Genomic DNA, 17,236 nt, shown 5'->3' with positions numbered 1-17,236 from the left:
CTATATATATAAATTATGTATTTTGTCATCATGTTTATTCGTATAAATATATACAAAAATTTGAGTATTATCTTGTGTCATTTCCGAGTAATAAAATTTGTATAAAAAACTAAAAAAAAAGTAAATAATAATTTGAAATATACATCATTTAAAGAATAACTGGAATGTTTTACATTGCACATAATTAAAATTAAAATTACAATTAATTAAGTACATTACGTATATTATCAATAGTACGTAGATATAAATGATAAAATGAGCAAGAGATCATTTTTCCCGGGATCAGTCATTGTCTTTAAAATTACGTCTTAGTCTCACAAATAATTATTTTTAAATATGTATATAAAATACATAGTAGTCTATGTCTTTTTTTTAATTAAACGATAGCTGACAATGAGCCCGACATGAATATTTATCAAAAGCTATTACATCGAATTATAAATCAATAATTAATTAATCATTATAAAATGAGTGAGCGATTAATTAATTATTAATTATCTTAGGCATATAAACAGGCACTCACACATACAAACTTATCAAGTATGGCTTAAATATATATATATCTATATATTTTTTAAATAATTAAATATTTTAAGTACAGTCATGGCCACTGCTTTAGTTTCTGAAAAAATTACATTTTATTTTTCTATTTTTTATTATTATATATATTTATTTATATATAAATATATATTTACAGTCGACTACTCGTTATAAGCCTGTGTTAACAAATTTCCTTCATGGGATTTTAGATTTGTTTTAAATATTTATGGGATTTTGAATCATGAAAATTTTTCAAGGAACTTCGTCTCTATTTTTCCGGAAGCTTTTACTTACCCAGCCTTTAATACTGAGTCTAAACATCTTCGCCCACTTAAACTCTTTTGTACCGAGTTCATTATAAGCCTCCGTTAAAATTTTCAAAATTGTAAACTAAAAATATGAAGAAATAAATGAAAATTTACTAGACTTCCGGAGAAACTAAACTTCAGAAATCGCTTCCGCTGCCCATCATTTTTAAATCGAGCATTCTCAAGGAAAAGCGATAATGATCCTGAAGTTACTAAACAATTAACAATTTTCGGATTTTTTTCCAACAAATCCATTACAAAATAAAAAAAAATAAAATATATATGATACCAAAGTTAACTGATGTAAAATAATTTTTGAATTTTTAAAAAACCAGACTTATGGCGGGTAATCGACTGTAAAACCTTACTATTTAAATCTGGTGAAAATTATTGAATCTAAGGTATTTATTTTGTACGTTATTTTCTTGTAGACGGAGTCCTTCATACCGGTGTCTCGGCGTTAATATCCTTCCTGTAAAACCATAAGGATACTTTTTTTAACTCGGTGTAATATTTCTTAGCACTCGGCATTATTTTATTGGGGCATTGCGGGTTTTGTTTTATTATAAACTGATATCTTACCTCCTCACTGTTTAAATTTTTAAAAATCCAAAGTTACCGCCACCAAAGAGAAAGCAGGAATCAGAAAATTTATTTATTAGCTCAGAGTTTGTTCCAACTCCACCTTTCAAGTATAAAGTTTATTTATATCAAGAATAAATGATAATAATAATAATAATTAATAAAAAATAAAGTTATTAAATGTAATTTAAATAAAAGTTAAAAAATAATCTTGTAGTAATAAAATAAAATTATAAAGATCATTAAGAAGTATTTATAGAATAGTACCGGAAAGACGGGTAATTAATATGAAATTACTTACTCAGTCTCAGTGATAGTCTGTTCATAATGTTGCTGCTGATGCTGTAACTGCTGTTGCTGCTGCTGGTGATGTCTCAACGCGGCTAATTCGTTGCTATGATGAAGATCGTGAGTCAGCGAACTGGATAATATTCTCCCGGTCATGGGCAGAATGTACTCTGGCATATCTTCGAGGACTGTTGGTGTTACTTTACCTCGTTTCAAACTTCCATATCTGTCGGCAGCATTCAGATTGTCGTGCAATGAACCATGGAGAGACTGACGACTCTGACTCTGGCTCTGTCCGCGTTTTAAACTCCCGTATCTTTCAGACCCACTGTGATTGTTATCGTGATTTGAATTTTGGGAATGATGGCTCATACTCGAGCTCAAAATACGCGACGACATTGATAGCAAATACGGCGTCGGAGAGACAGTGTGGTCTTCTTCAGCCGTGTAAGGAAACAGGTATTTTTCACCACCCCCATTCCCAGGATTAACTTTTTCCTCGCCCTCGGAGTAATTTTCGTCATGCGGGCCCAACTTCTGCGGAGGACTCAGGTCTGGATAAGGCAACGGATTAGGGCTGGATGTTTTGTTCGACGCGATTTCATTGTCCGACATCGTGCCACCGGACCACTGGCTACCGCGAATATCAACGTTGCTTGGTAAGTAGGCTTCAGGCAACTGTGAGCTCCATCTTGGAGCGTAAATGGGTTTTATGTTAGGAAATAAATCAGTGTTTGAGCAAAGTATGTTTAGATGATCACCAGCATTCTGATGAATATTAGGTAGATAGTTGTGCGTAACTTGCTGAGTTGATACTCCGATATTTTTGTGGGTTCGTCTACTGGTAGTTACTTCGTCGTCGTCAGAGCTGTGGGAGCTGGCGAGATCAAGACTTCTGCCGCCGCCGGTGTCGTCGGCATGCGAACCATCTGAGTCTGACTCTGAATCTCGTCTAGAACCACCGCCACCTGGACCCCCACGTGCTTCAGTAGTTTCTGGACGATTGTGTTGACTACGCGATGATAGATAGGGATCGCGGTCGCTGTTATAATTACTCGTCGACGTCGAAGTATGTCTGAGGTGTACGTCACTGCGGTAAGGACTTGACCCAGTTTTGTTGGTACTTCTGGAAGTGGTGCTGCTTGTAGAAACTCCGACATGAACACGTCGGCAAGTGGTACCAGTTCCAGCGTAAGTCGAATTGTAAGCCAAAGCTGAGCGTGATTGTCCATTTACATTTTGACTGCTGCTGCCATTCACCATCATGCTGCTTTCTAGCAGCGGTGACTTTTTACCGAAACATCTTAGCAAGCTCAGGTACAAATTTCTTCTGACTCGTCCGTTTATGAAGCAGTAGCCGATTAAACTGAAGGCCGCGTGGGTGACGATCGACACGCTGAGCAAGTAAGACAGCATTGGGGAGTTTTCAGACGCACTGAGCACCGCCAGGGTCCAGGTAGCTCCCAGCAGAGGTAGAGACACCACAGACAACCACAGCAGTGTCCTCAAATTACCAAAGCCCATAATGTGTTCTTTCAATGTAAACGCCGCTTTGACAGACATTATTAAAATAAAAAAGTTGATGATAACAGCAACGCAAATTGGTCCAATTAATGACCAAACAACGGTCTCGTAGATAGACAACCAGCAGAAATAAAAATTACCGTACTGATCAGCACGTACTCCAATAGTTAATCCAACGATGATTGCTGGCATCGCATACCCAATTGTGTAATAAAATCTCATTTGTCCGTGATTAACATCACGCATTTCCGTTAGCATACGATACAGATGGATTGAATCAACCAGAGTCCAAGCGAATGCACTGAGCCATGCGTAATGCAAACCAATTGCTGTTAATTTACAGGGAAACTCATTTGAAACTAACGGGCTGCGTGCTTTCAAGGCTATCATGTACAATAATTCTGCTAGAAAGACACACATTACCAGGTTTTTATGGATGCTATTTGAATTAGTAGCGCTACCGCGTATTAATGTGAGGATCAGCAATGCTGATAGTAGAAGTGGCAGTGCGAGCATGAATGCGCTGTAACTGGTGACGTCTTCCAAGAGCGAGGGTTCCGGTACGTATTCAAGGTCAAGGACGTCTGTCAAGACAGCGAAAGTCGCGAGTTGGAGATTTTTGACTTGCAAAATTACACCTTGACACGAACAGTTGACCATCTGACGGTCCGATTCCTGGGACTCGTCGATCTCCGTCGTGCATCCGATTCTGCTCCACTCACCAGAATTTCGTGCTGTGCTCCAATGAACGCACTGCGGGTTGGTCCGAATTTTAGCCCCGTCGTCTTCGCTTATCCATAATTGAATTTGCACAGGTGACTGCGGACTATCTACCAGTGATTTGGTCCCATTGTCCGAGGGGATGAGCACAGAAATAGTCACTATCGGTGATCCGACGGCTACTTCAACTCCCCACCGTACGTTAACTGAATCATCAAACCTTTTAGGCAGCAGAGCTCCTAATTCTTTGTATTGCACGTAGCTCAGCACAGCTTTGTCATTATTATCTTTATTTTTGTCATTAACTTCTCCCGGGTTCAGCGGTCTGATGCCCAACAAACTCAAGGGGACTCTTATTTTAGAATACGGATCAAAACGCCGGGGATCCGCAATGTAGTTGTTGTACTTTGGAAAACTTATGTAAGGTTCTAAATGTGCTGGCATTGATAAAAATGACGAAGTATCAGGCAAAATTACTTTTCTGTCAGCTTCAACCGGGCGCGCAGTTGAAGCCGCGGGATCTTCTTTGTACTCGGCAGTTTCATACCCAAAGAGACTCTCAGATGTCACCGTATCCATACCCATGATGACGTAGGTATCAACGACTTCAAACGGATCAGTGAATGTGTTGTGCTGGGATCCAGTTAAAACTTTCAAGTACTTGGCCATCGCATCGAGTATTTTATCAGGACTGTCACCATTGAGCTGCTGTATTCTCTCCCATATGTTTATGTATTTTTTATTAAGCACTGAGCTGGCTATGCCAACTAAATGTGGTACGTAGTCTTTATCTTGATTATGCGTGAGATGTAAATCAGCTTGACTCTCCTCATAATTGAGCAATGCGATAAGAAGCGACTCTGTAATAAGTACGTCAGCGCCATACATATTTTTAACAGTCTGTACAGCTTCATGAAGATCACGAGCTATTTTAACAGCCATATCTCTATCAAGTGTCATCTCTGAATTCTCAAAAGCCGCAAGATAATATCGTTGCTGCACAAATGCCTCAGATGTGCAATTAAACAGATCCGGAGATTGCCATCCACCTGATTTACTGTCACATTCTCGGGAGGCCATACCTTCAGCAGTACCAGGACATTCTTCGAGTACAAGCACCGCTGTCTTGTTAAATGAAGTCTGGGGCCACCACAATCCACCGGCATATGATCTAGGGCAGCCGTGGTAGATAACTTCGCAGCCGTTTGATGTTACCTCAGCATACGGATTAGCACAGTCTGTGCAAGCTCTACCAATAACGCCTTCGAGACATCTGCACTGTCCTGTTACTGCATCGCAACGCGGCCCTCGGCTTCCAATACTGTAACAATTACAAGGAATACATTCGTCTTTACCAGGTGGTTGGTAATGATTCTTCTTGCAGTAGCACTCCCCGGTTGTTTTATTACAAGACGGGTCGTAACCTTTTGATTCATCACAGTAACAAGGGCCGCAGACTGGCGACCCCCACCAGGTGGTTGGACAAGACTGATCCACTCTTACTTCGCAGTACTCTCCGGTGTACTCTTGACTGTTACACTCACACTTGTACCCACGTCTGGAGTTATTTACCTCGATGCAAGTACCAGAGTCACTGTGACACGGGTTTATGTCGCAGATAGCCTCGCAGTTTTCACCAACGTGTCCAGAATTACAGACGCACTCACTAGCCTGCCACTTGGAGACGCAACTTGACTCTTCAGGACACGTAACGCTGCACTCATTGTCAGCAAGACAACCGGTACCGACATTTTCCTGGACAGTTGGACGTTGGAGTACGCTCTGGTTAGTTCCGATGCGTAAATCTTGGATGCAGCCTTCATAGAATGGGAGCTCCGTGCTGACTGATTGGTCCGCTCCGCCCAGTAAAATTCTTCCTACATACAGACCTTGGAGTTTTGCTGGCAAAGATGAAATCGAGGGACGGTTTCGGTAGTTCATGTCCAGAGACACTAAACTACTTTGCCAAATTATTTCAATGTGATGCCACTCGCCATCATTTATTGACGTTTGTGTTCTTATTATTTCAATTCCGTCTAATGAGGTCGCGAGTCTGCCCTCCTTGAGGAAAAATAGCGCCGAGCTATTTTGTCCGATCTGTATGCTCATTACGAAAGTGTTGGTGGCTCTAGTTCGCAAACTCAAAGCAGTCATCCACGGCAGCTGAATTGGTCTCAGCAGCGGATTAAAACTCAGAAGACCGTCGCCGTGAAAGCGCCAGGGCTTGCCCACTTCTTCACTGCACTGGGAACCAGCAAAACCTTCTTCACACTCGCACACATACCCAGACCAAATTTCACGGCATTTTCCATTATTATTGCACGGGGACGAAGCGCAGAACGCGTGTTTTTCTGGACAGCCTACAGTCGTCCCATTGTCGGCGACGAAAGAATTCAAATCAATGAATTTATAGTCTATGTAAACATCGCTTATACATCCGACGAAATCTTTGTTGGTGACTTGAAAGTCAGATGGGATAGCAGGCAGCCCGCCAAGCTGCATCGGACCAGTGAGATCTAGAAAACGGTGGCAAGTTTCGGTGATCAAACTGCAACGTGGCTCGAGTATTTGCTCAGCAGTACCAGCACATGTCCATTTATCACCAAGTCGGTCGCCGTAACGCAGTGCCAAGGCGACATCGCAGTCATCCACGGCAATTGTAACAGTGCGATTTACATAAATAATTTGAACTTCGTGCCACTGGCCGTCTGTGACACCTCCAGGTATCGCAGCCGTCGCTCTCGTGACTTCATCGCCCAGTGAAAAGCTAAATTGCACTTGCGAATCAATTATTTCCAGCGCAATAAAATCGTGTTTCTCATTATAACGTCCGTTGTAAAGCAACAAACCTTCAGACACTTCTGTTGCAAACTTTAATTTCAAATGCAGACGATGCCTTTGTTTAAGTGACGGAAATGTCAGAAAAGTCGCGGGACCGAAACTCCGGGCTCGTAATTCACAGAATGGAGTCACGGTATCCAGTGGAGTTATCGGACAAGCTTCACATGTGAAACCACCGCCTAATTTTCCTAAACACTTGGATTCGCCTTTGCAGATGTCCGCCGTGCAGACGCCTTCGTCCAATGAGACTTGACAGTTGTCCCCAGTGAAGTTGGGACCGCAGATGCAGGTGTAGCCGCCTTCTTTACGTTGACAAGTACCGTAATTTTTGCACGGGTTTGAAAAGCATAAATTAACTTCCATGTCACACAGATAAGCCTCTTTACTGCCAGTAAATCCACGTGGGCACTCGCATGAGAATGTCGTTACTGGATAAATTGGACGGAATAAAATTGTATTGCTGCTGGCAAATCCCGACGCATTACCGAATTTTAGTACAGTAACGCAGTCTTCAAAATTCAAACACGGCTCTCTTACACAAAGATTGTCATCAAATGGCAGGACAACAAGAGTTGATAGTCTTGCCAAGATACCTCGATTTAAATAAACACGTTCTTGAAGATACTGCGAGCTATAAAACTCATCATTATTGCCAGGTTCAACTTTACGAGCTGAAAAGCTCACGTTTAAAATTTTTCCATGGACGTCAGTGTCCTCTTGCACGCTAAATATAAATATATTTTCACGTGGACAAGGAATTATAGCTGCTAGACCATCAATAAAATAATTTAAAAGTGGTGATAAAAATGCCTCGACTGTCATATCATCAAGCCGGACTGTTATTGAATTGTAAAGCATCTTATCAGTTATGAGTCTTACTGATAACGTCATCGTAGCTTTGGCTTCATTGACTCCGTCACTTACAGACACTTCCATGGTTGCTATTCTCGGTACGTTGGTATTTAATTGGGGTGATAAAATTATTTCACCGGTTGTTTTATTGAGTGTTATGAGATTGGCATTATTACCGGCTAGAATATTATAAATGAGTTTGTCGGTGACGTCGGCATCGACAGCAGGAATTTTTCCAATCGGTGTAGTGGGAAAAAAGTCTTTGTAATTATTAAAAATAATTTGAAAGTCTTTTAGTACTGGCGCGTTGTCATTGACATCAGTGACCATAATTTGCACCAGGACATCGGAGCGCAGTGGCGGGGACGCCGCACGTACGAATATTTCATATTTTTTTTTAGGTGACTCGTAATCCAATTCTTCAAGAGTCAATAACTCTGCGCGATCAGCACCTTGCCGGGTATTTAAAGCAAAACTATTGGCATCCTCTCCTCCGATAATTGAATACTGGACTACTGCATTCAAACCCTCGTCCGGATCATGCGCGTAAATTTCTCCCACTGTTGATCCTACTGGTGAGTTCTCAGCGATATATAAAACTATTTTGTCACTTTCAAATGCCGGCGGCGAGTCATTGACGTCCTCGATTTTAATGATGATCGGCACGACTGAAGAAAGCGCTGGGATTCCTCTGTCAACTGCCATCGCTTTCAGTGTGTACCTCATGACAGATTCGCGGTCTAGTTGTTTGGCAGTTCTTACGATACCTGTAGTAGAGTCAATAGCAAATGCACCATCACCATCATCATCCAGAGTGTATCTGACTCGTCCATTTGATCCCATGTCCGCGTCTGTTGCCGACACACGAACAACCGCCGTGCCAAGTAAAACATCTTCAGGTACTGTGCCAGTGTACTGAGCAGCTTCAAACACTGGGGCATTGTCATTTACATCAGTAACTGATATTTCGACGTCCGTGGTATCTGAAAGTGGCGGGACACCACCATCTTTAGCTGTCACAGTTAATAAATAACCTGACGAACGTTCACGATCTAATGCGCGAGTCGTTGTTATTGCACCAGTCTGTGGATTTATTGTAAATTCAGCGTTGTCATTACCATCACCTTCAGTACCAAGACTGTAAGTTACTTGGGCATTTTGTCCGACATCCGAGTCAGTGGCACTAACTACCAAGACAGTGGTTCCAATCGGTGCATCTTCAAATACTGCTACAGAGTACGGCGCGTTTTCAAACATCGGAGCAAAATTGTTAGCATCTGATACATTTATATAAACCAACGCTGTGTCCATTCTACCACCAGAATCTGATGCCGTCACTGTCAATACAAATCTTTTCTCCTGTTTGTAATCAAGCGGCTGAGCTACAGTTATCAAACCTCCACCATTTTGCGAAGTTATGGAAAATCTAGCCCGGGTGTTTCCCGCAGTGATGTCATAGTGAATTTTAGCATCCTCGTCAGGATCCGTAGCAGTGACTAACGCGACTGACGTACCTGGTGGATCGTCTTCAGATACTACGGCTTCGTAATTTTTCGGCTCGAATTTCGGATCATTGTCGTTTATGTCAGTCACCGTGAGAACGACAGTTGCGCTTCCAGATTTTGGCGGTTCTCCAGAATCAACAGCAATTACCGTGAATTGATACCGCGAACAGACCTCGCGATCCAACTGCTTGGTCGTGTGAATCCAACCGCTTTCAGCGTTAACAGCTATTGGAAAATTTTCTGTAGACGCTCCGTTAAAATCTCTGGCTCCAATTGAGTATTTTATCAGCGCATTCAAGCCTTTATCACCGTCGTAAGCTTGCACACGTATAACAGAATGACCGATTGGCACTCCTTCGGACACTGTTTCTTGTAAAAGACTGGTGAAGAATCTTGGCGCATTATCATTAACGTCTTCGACATGTACCAGGAGTTGAGTCGTATTTGATCGAGCCGGTACGCCTCCATCCTGTGCGCGTACGACTATGCGATAAAGATCCATCGTCTCGTAATCAAGTGGTTTAACTAGAGTAACATCACCACTTAATGAGTCTATTGAGAATGTATTCTGTGTATTACCACCGATAATATTGTATCTAATAGCGGCATTAGCTCCGCTATCGGCATCTGTAGCTCTTATGCCGGCAATTACCGGATTTGTTGTGTAGTCCATATCTTCAGCAACAGTCGTAGAGTAAGAGCGTTCAGAAAATTGTGGGTAGTTATCATTGTCATCTAGAACACGTACTATCAGTGTAGTAGTCGCTGTTTTACGTGCTGATACGGTGTTAGCAAGATCTGATGCGCTAATTAGTACCGTATACACTTCAGTTTTTTCCCGGTCCAATGACATCCGGGTCGTTACAACCCCAGACTTTGGATCAATACGAAATGTCGCACAGTCTTCAGTTACTGATGTCATACCACCGCCAGTTGTTGATACGATTGCATACTCAACTTCGGCATTCCTGCCGGAATCTTTGTCCGTCGCTTTAACGGCAATTACTGTCGAACCCAGAGGTACACTTTCACGTATCGGCGCTTCATATTCTGGCCATTCAAAACTCGGCGCATGATCATTGGCATCCAATACATTTACTTGCAAAGTTGTAGTTCCTGTTCTAGGTGGAAACGAATCGTCGACGGCCAGGACTTTGAAATAGTGAAGCTCAACGCTTTCGCGATCAAGTTTAGCACGTGTTGTTACTTTGCCGCTGATAGAATCGAGGAGAAAGAGAGCGCTGGAACGTGCATCCAATAAAGATTGCATTGAATAATGTACAGTACCGCCTTCTGGATCACGCGCACGTACAACAGTTACCAATTCGCCGGGTTCTTTTTCTTCCTCGACTGCTGCAGTGTAAAGTCCGTGTTCGAAAAATGGAGATCGATTTTTTAACTCTCTCCGAACACGTCTTCCAAGATCGGTGTCGTCGAGTTGCTGGTGATGAAAGACAATCTTCAAGCGATGCTCGGTATCAGCAAGATGAGTTGAGCCGCATCTTAAAATCATTGATACAGAGATTTTCCAAAGTGGATCGATAAGACATTGCTCGGAGGCTGAAACAAGATCACCGGCCGCACCTTCAACTAGAAATCGCGAGTCGGCCACACCTCCCCATCTTGTATCGCACTCTTTGATAGCGGTATGCGGTAAAAAATCACGTAGAGCAGCAACTAATTGCGATGTGCGTAAACATATCTCGGTAAATTTGTCAGTACTTGGCATCGCATATGAAGCGAGAGTCTCGGCCATCCATCCCTTGGTAGCCGCTAGGTCCTGGTTTTCATCACCGCAACCGGTAATTAGTACCCGCAGAGGCAAACTGTAGTAATCAATATTGGGTCTGCCTAGACGTGAACTTGTTGAATCAATGTAGAACGTAAACAATCTTGGGTACTGCAATCCATCACAATTAAGACTTCTTGCCAGCGTAACTCGACCATTGTGAGGATTTACTTTGAGTAGCTTACGTGCAAAACGTGCCGTACGGTCTGCTGATACCTCATACTTTCTTCTTCCACCTAACTGAGGTACACCTGCCTCGAATACCAGTGTACCAGGTGGTAAATTCGATGATAGTACTGCCAAGTAGGCTTGCGTCACCTGCCATAATCCTGCTAGACAACAGACCAAGACTACTATCCATATCGTTCGCGCCATATCACACTGTTATCATTTTTATTATCAATTTAAAGATCATTTTATATTTTTATTTCCTCTCCGCGGTTTTTTCTTCTTCTTCTTTTTTTTTCTCTTATATATATACGCTCAGTGCGTACCTCGTGTTTTCACGAGACATTAGATACGTCGAGCCGCAGAATCATTACCTCTGCAATCATCCTCGACTTCCTGAAACAAAAAAAAAATAATATAAAAATAAGTAACTAACAGTTTATATAGAATCTTGAATAGTATTCATGCTTTATATCTGACATTACATGGTCTTGCTTGGTATTATATATATTTATATTTATTTATGTAGATGTATATGTGTGCTGTGTCGAGAAATGGAATAAATGGGGAACAAGAGAGATGGAGATAGTAAAAGATGAAGAAGAAGAGGAAGAAGAAGAAGAAGGATTCAATACGAATGAGACGTGGTATCGGTGAACGTTCAAGACTCAAGAGGTACTGAGTAAAGAGCAAGGGGGGAAATTGTTTCAATACATAAGTATCCCTATTGAAGTTTCCCTAGTCGTTTTGTCTCGTCGGGTGCTTCATCGGCAAAAATCGTGATCGTGAGACCACTTGACCGTACACCGACATCGTCCAAGAGCTACACAGGTACAGCAGAGAGTCCGGAGTTGCTACGAGGGATGCTGAGGAAAGAGGAAAGAGGAGAGACAAAATAAAATAAAAGCATCTCTGAAAATCGACCAGTCGCATCCAACGGCACGCGAATACCGACCAATCGAATACTGAAGATCTACTCCTGTACTCGATTATTCTCTCGTTTTATCGTTATGATATTGCATAGAACTGGTGTGAATCACGTACATCATTTTGTATCGTCATATAAAATATACAACTGAGTTATTATACGATAACGTAATTTTAACTATCGCATTGCAATTATTCATCTCTGAATATATAATCTTTTGTAATTAATTGAGCAAGCGAAGAATAAACGGGTAGAGACAGCAGAAGAGGATAAGCCAGCTTACAAGTCCGGCCCATCAAAAAAAAGGACTAAAAAAAGATAGAATGTCCCTTGAAACTAAACCGATTAGATCTTCGCTCAGTATTATATATCAAGAGGATATTTTAAACGGCCTTTGCCGTTTTAACTTTATAAGTTTTAGTTTAAACTACAGAAAAGCATTCAAGGGCTTCAGGAGAAGGTCTTTAAGAGCCTTCGGGGTATCATTTTCGGTTAGGGAGGTCGGACGTGCTCAACGTTCTTGGCAAAACTATTAATTACAAGAAGACAAGTCGACGGTATCGAGACCAAGACGAGAACGAACAAGAAGAACTGAGTAGAGTGAAACTTGTGCGGAATCCGGTTATACCAATTATCAACCGAGGCGTTCGTCCAAACCTCTTGAGCCAGTATATATAACTTGCCAATCTTCCATATGCCTGCCCTGGCTATTCACAATTTTTTTTGCCCATGATACTTTTAAGTCTCACGAGTTTTGGCTATTCTCTTTTTCTTTCATTTACGTCCTGCTACCTGGACTTTATTTTGATGGTCTTGATCTTGCTCTTACTCTTGGTCTTGGTCTTGGTCCCAGTATTGGTCTTGGTCTTTATGCAATCAATCGTACGTATAAAAAGAAAGATAAAAATTTTTATGTACATTAACAATCAGGAGAGAACGCGTCTTTGAGACACCCGGTATGGCTATTACTGTTGCCTGTGTCCTGTGTACGCTCGTTTTCTCGTGTGCCATTTCAAGGACGACAGCCGCGATGGGCCCTTTTACAACATCACATTACATTAGGTTTCCAAGGCATCGCGCTTGCCATGCTGGTTTTATATCTTTTTTACGTTAGTGTCTGAGTGTGTGTGTGTTGTCCAGAAATGCAGTATCGCCACCATCTTCGCCATTACTACCATCCCCACACGATCCTTACACCATCATCATCATCACCGGCAACACACAAGACACCCATCTACTTATTTCGCGGATCGACAGACGTTCTTAAATGATAAAGTAATTTAAACGCAATGTCATGGACATTTCGACAGACTCTTTCGTGATGCTGCCATGGTCCCAATATCTAATTATATATAAGTATTTAATCTATATAATTTTATTCTTCGTTATTATTTAAACATAATAAATAAAATTTGTAATTAGGTGTCGCGAAGCGTTAAATTATCGTATACATTTTTAGTCGGACGGAAATTAAAAAAAAACATAATAAAAATAATAATGACAGAAATGAAAATAAATCCCGAGGGCAATTGAGTAAAAATGTGCTGGCGTGTTTTTTTTTTCTTTTTTTCCGAGTCAAGAATTGAGGGAGTCACGTAAATTTTTCTGGGGTGTACATATAAGTATAAGTATGCATTTATGTATTAATATATGTATATATATATATATATATATATATATATATATATATATATATATATATATATACATATATATATACATGTATGCATGTTGGTATAACAATTGTTTTTTCCTGAGTACTTGTGCGACTCAAGCGGTTGTCGTGGGACTTTAGAGAAAAGGAAGACAAGAAAGAAAAGGGTAAAAAAATAAGAGCGATCCCTTTTGTACTTATAAGCTCGGGTGTGTGAGTTTCACTTGTGTACTTATGTTATGTATATACATATATATATTACTCTCTTTACTTAGCACACCAGAGGAATGAGAGGGCTCAAAGGAACAAGGAGAGAGATGTTTACCACAGATAAAGGTTTCACGGAAGAATGCCTGATTTTATGAAACTCGTTCCCACCGTATCTATACATACAGAGTTGATACTAATATATGACTCCTGTATGTGCTGTATTCTGTATTTATACTCGATGGTAAAGTGTATAGTACTTACTATACCAACATGTCCACGCACGAAACGGGTTTCACTCCCATAAGTTTCACGCTCAGATGACATTTTTAGAGATTATAAATTAGCCGGTGCATCTTGTAGAGTTTGAATACTGCCGGCTTTTTTTTTTATATTTATTTATTTTTACTTTTTTCCGATAACTTAAACTCCAAATCCTTGATGTCTTCATCAATGCTTATCTCAAAACCGTGCGCTTTTACTTAAACCCAAACTAACATTTTCTATTCGTGAGAAATTTTTAAAATTCAAAATTTAAATCTGTAAATAAATGAAACAAATAAAATTTTTACCAAAAATTAATTAACTGAATTAATAATTAATAGGGAAATAAAAAACAAATTTAAATTTAAATTAAATTCCCGCCATAAAAGTTAATTAAATTAAAAAATAGTCAGCTGCTATAAATTTTATTATTGCGGCAATAAAAATAAATAAAATAATTTCGAGTAAAAAATGTGCTTATTACAGTAGGCGGCCTATATTAATTATTTAAAATACTTAGTGGTTCCTGTTTGTTATAACGTACGTTAAATTATAAGATGCGTTGGAGCATAAATAAAACGAGGGTGTAAGTCGGTAAGCATCTCGTCAGACTTTACGTACACGTGGGACGTGGGGCGAATTTATATACCAGAGGAGAGGAGAGGACAGGATAGAAACTTAGTAATACAGGAACAGGGTGAACCCTGCCAGGGTGAGTGACTCATGTTATCGTAGATTCGACGCCATCCGTTGGGGGCGACGACTATACTCTACGCTATCGATTCACTGTGCAAACGAATGAACGAAGGGTAGGTTTTTCAACAGAGGTCTTGTGCTGTCTACTCCACTTAACTTGGCTTATATATATAAGTATATATATATATATATATATATTAGTTCTTTATGTAATGGTCCCCCAGCAAAAGTAGCATCTAGAAAAATTTTTTTATTTTTATTTCTCCAAAGACTAAAAGAACCACACGCCCGAGCTGATATTTTATTGTGTGTTACAACAGACGCTTTTATAAAAGCCGTATTATCGATTGAAGAATACATATGTATGTATATATATGTCGGTAGATTTATATATAAATATAAAAATAGGGTATTATATAGTATAGAGTCAGCTCTACTCTCAACTGTAACACGACAGTAGTTGTCGGTTGACGAACCCGTCTGTCCAGTATCCAGTCCGATGAATAGACTGGACGTGTGTCACGAATCTTTACAATTAATTCAACGACACGCGTCCTCAGCAGGGAGCTCTGAGTCTATTACGCGTTTATTTACCACACAAAAGAATTTTACCAGGGTTTCTTAAAAGTAAGAAATGGTAAAAATAAAAATCCATACTTGATACATAAAAAAGCAACGGGATTATCAGTAGGATTCTCTCAAAGGTCGATCTCCGATTCTCGATTATTACCAATCCGGTTTATTTTTATATTTCCATTTGGTATGAGATATAATGCAACGTTTGGTATTATATGTGTACAAACTAATATAAAATTAAGACGTAATTATAAGTCAGTAGAATCAGGTTTTGACTGTCGGCTAAATCTGAAAGATCAATGTAAATTATAAGTTATTAAATTATTTTACGACAAAACAGATAATAGAATTATTTTATTCATTATTTACTGTTTATTAACGTACTAAATTTTTTTTTATCGCTTACTTAGCTCGCAAGAAGACAAAATTTAAATAAAATAAAATAACTTTCACAAAATGGTTTAATTAGGAAGCCCGAGCCTAAAAAATTTAAACTTGAATTAATAATTAATTTTTTTTTTTACCGAGACAATACAATGGTAAATTTATTCAAGTAATTATAAATACCTAGGTCATTTATAATTAATAAAGCAAGCAGTTTTCACCGTGAGAAAAACACCCGGCGTTGAACGAACTGACTCGTGAACCCGCGAATAGAATCGCGCATCTCATTGTCAATTGTATACTACATTACTATTACATACATTATATACATTACACACACGTTAATACATATATTTATATACAAGTATGTAATCTACCTTCTCAGGTACAGCAGTTCCGTCAACTAAACTACTGAATAATAATAACAATATTAACATTAATATTAATTTTTAAAAATGTCCTTTGAAAGGTCACTCACCGCATTATCAAGGTCGGTAAATAAATCACGTGCTCAGGTGACAATTAATCCAATTTATCATTTTTTATCGTCACATAATATTTCAAATTCACTTGTTCCTATAAATTCAAAATTTGAAATTTTTTAGTAACACAAGTCAGTATAAAGTTTAAAAGGAATACCTTTGTATCAATATCAATATCACTATTCCTTATATTATATGTTATATTATATTATATATTAGATATTATATATATATAAACTCAACGGTTTTTTAGTTTTAAGTATCAGCTTTGAAATATTCGATCCGGCGTCTGGCACTACTACTCCGACTACTGACTGCTGCCTCCTGGCATTACTGGAACGCGTGTGTTGTCTTGTGTGTGTTGAGCACACATTTCACCCACGAACATATCACTACGGTGTGTTCCAGTGTCCAGCGACCACCGACTCCAATTTACAGTCACTCCAGTACAGTGCGCTCACTCTGACTCTAATCCAGTCTCTGCTTCTCTCACTCTTTCGCTCGCATCTCCAGTCTCCAGCTAAGCGGTAAGCGGCATCGAGCGTATATTTGACTTAGTTTCAAATTTTGCCGCCGTACTACGCTGGCGCTGATTATTTATTTTTAGTTTTATTATTATTTATTTTTACTATCAACCATTGATGAATAAATCATTAGTTTTTTTTTATGGTTTATTTTATTTGTATGGTGACAAAATGCTGGTAATTTTACTGTAATTTTTTTGTTGCTTATTAATTTAATACTTTTTTTTTGTTTGTTAATGACTACTTATATTTTTATTATTTTGTTTGTATTTTTTTTAGATTCAAAGTGGCCAGGGAAATGATTTTTTAAACCGGAAGATAATCATGGTGATGATGATGTTGATGAATGCATGAAGTTTTTTATTTGTAAATTGATGATTTGTTTATTTGCTAGTAAAAAAAAG

At 39.4% G+C, this 17,236-nt stretch overlaps 1 protein-coding gene across 4 annotated transcripts; it reads right to left on the bottom strand.

The window, feature by feature from the left end:
• Positions 1-19: 19 nt before the first annotated feature.
• On the bottom strand, positions 20-16,829 carry LOC103578335 (protocadherin-like wing polarity protein stan). 4 transcript variants are annotated; one of them, XR_008403887.1, is made up of 4 exons: positions 16,305-16,829; positions 1,732-11,513; positions 1,431-1,533; positions 20-1,339 (listed from the first exon to the last, which is right to left on the bottom strand). XR_008403887.1 is itself a non-coding variant. In XM_008559390.2 (4 exons), exons 3-4 carry the CDS (start codon positions 11,322-11,324, stop codon positions 1,290-1,292), a joined length of 9,624 nt encoding a protein of 3,207 aa, XP_008557612.1. In that variant the 5' UTR covers positions 11,325-11,513; positions 16,305-16,402; positions 16,466-16,829; the 3' UTR covers positions 20-1,289. The 4 variants fall into 4 exon arrangements, 2 of the variants coding, with proteins under 2 accessions (XP_008557612.1, XP_053596052.1); XR_008403886.1 differs by having other exon boundaries at positions 20-1,320; XM_008559390.2 differs by lacking the exon at positions 1,431-1,533 and having other exon boundaries at positions 20-1,320; positions 16,305-16,402; positions 16,466-16,829.
• Positions 16,830-17,236: the final 407 nt, after the last annotated feature.

This window comes from Microplitis demolitor, chromosome 1 (assembly GCF_026212275.2).
Source record: "Microplitis demolitor isolate Queensland-Clemson2020A chromosome 1, iyMicDemo2.1a, whole genome shotgun sequence".
In the NCBI taxonomy this organism is placed as follows: domain Eukaryota; kingdom Metazoa; phylum Arthropoda; class Insecta; order Hymenoptera; family Braconidae; genus Microplitis; species Microplitis demolitor.
The sequence above is the reverse complement of the archived record's forward strand: the minus strand, read 5'-3'. Positions and strand labels throughout refer to the sequence as shown.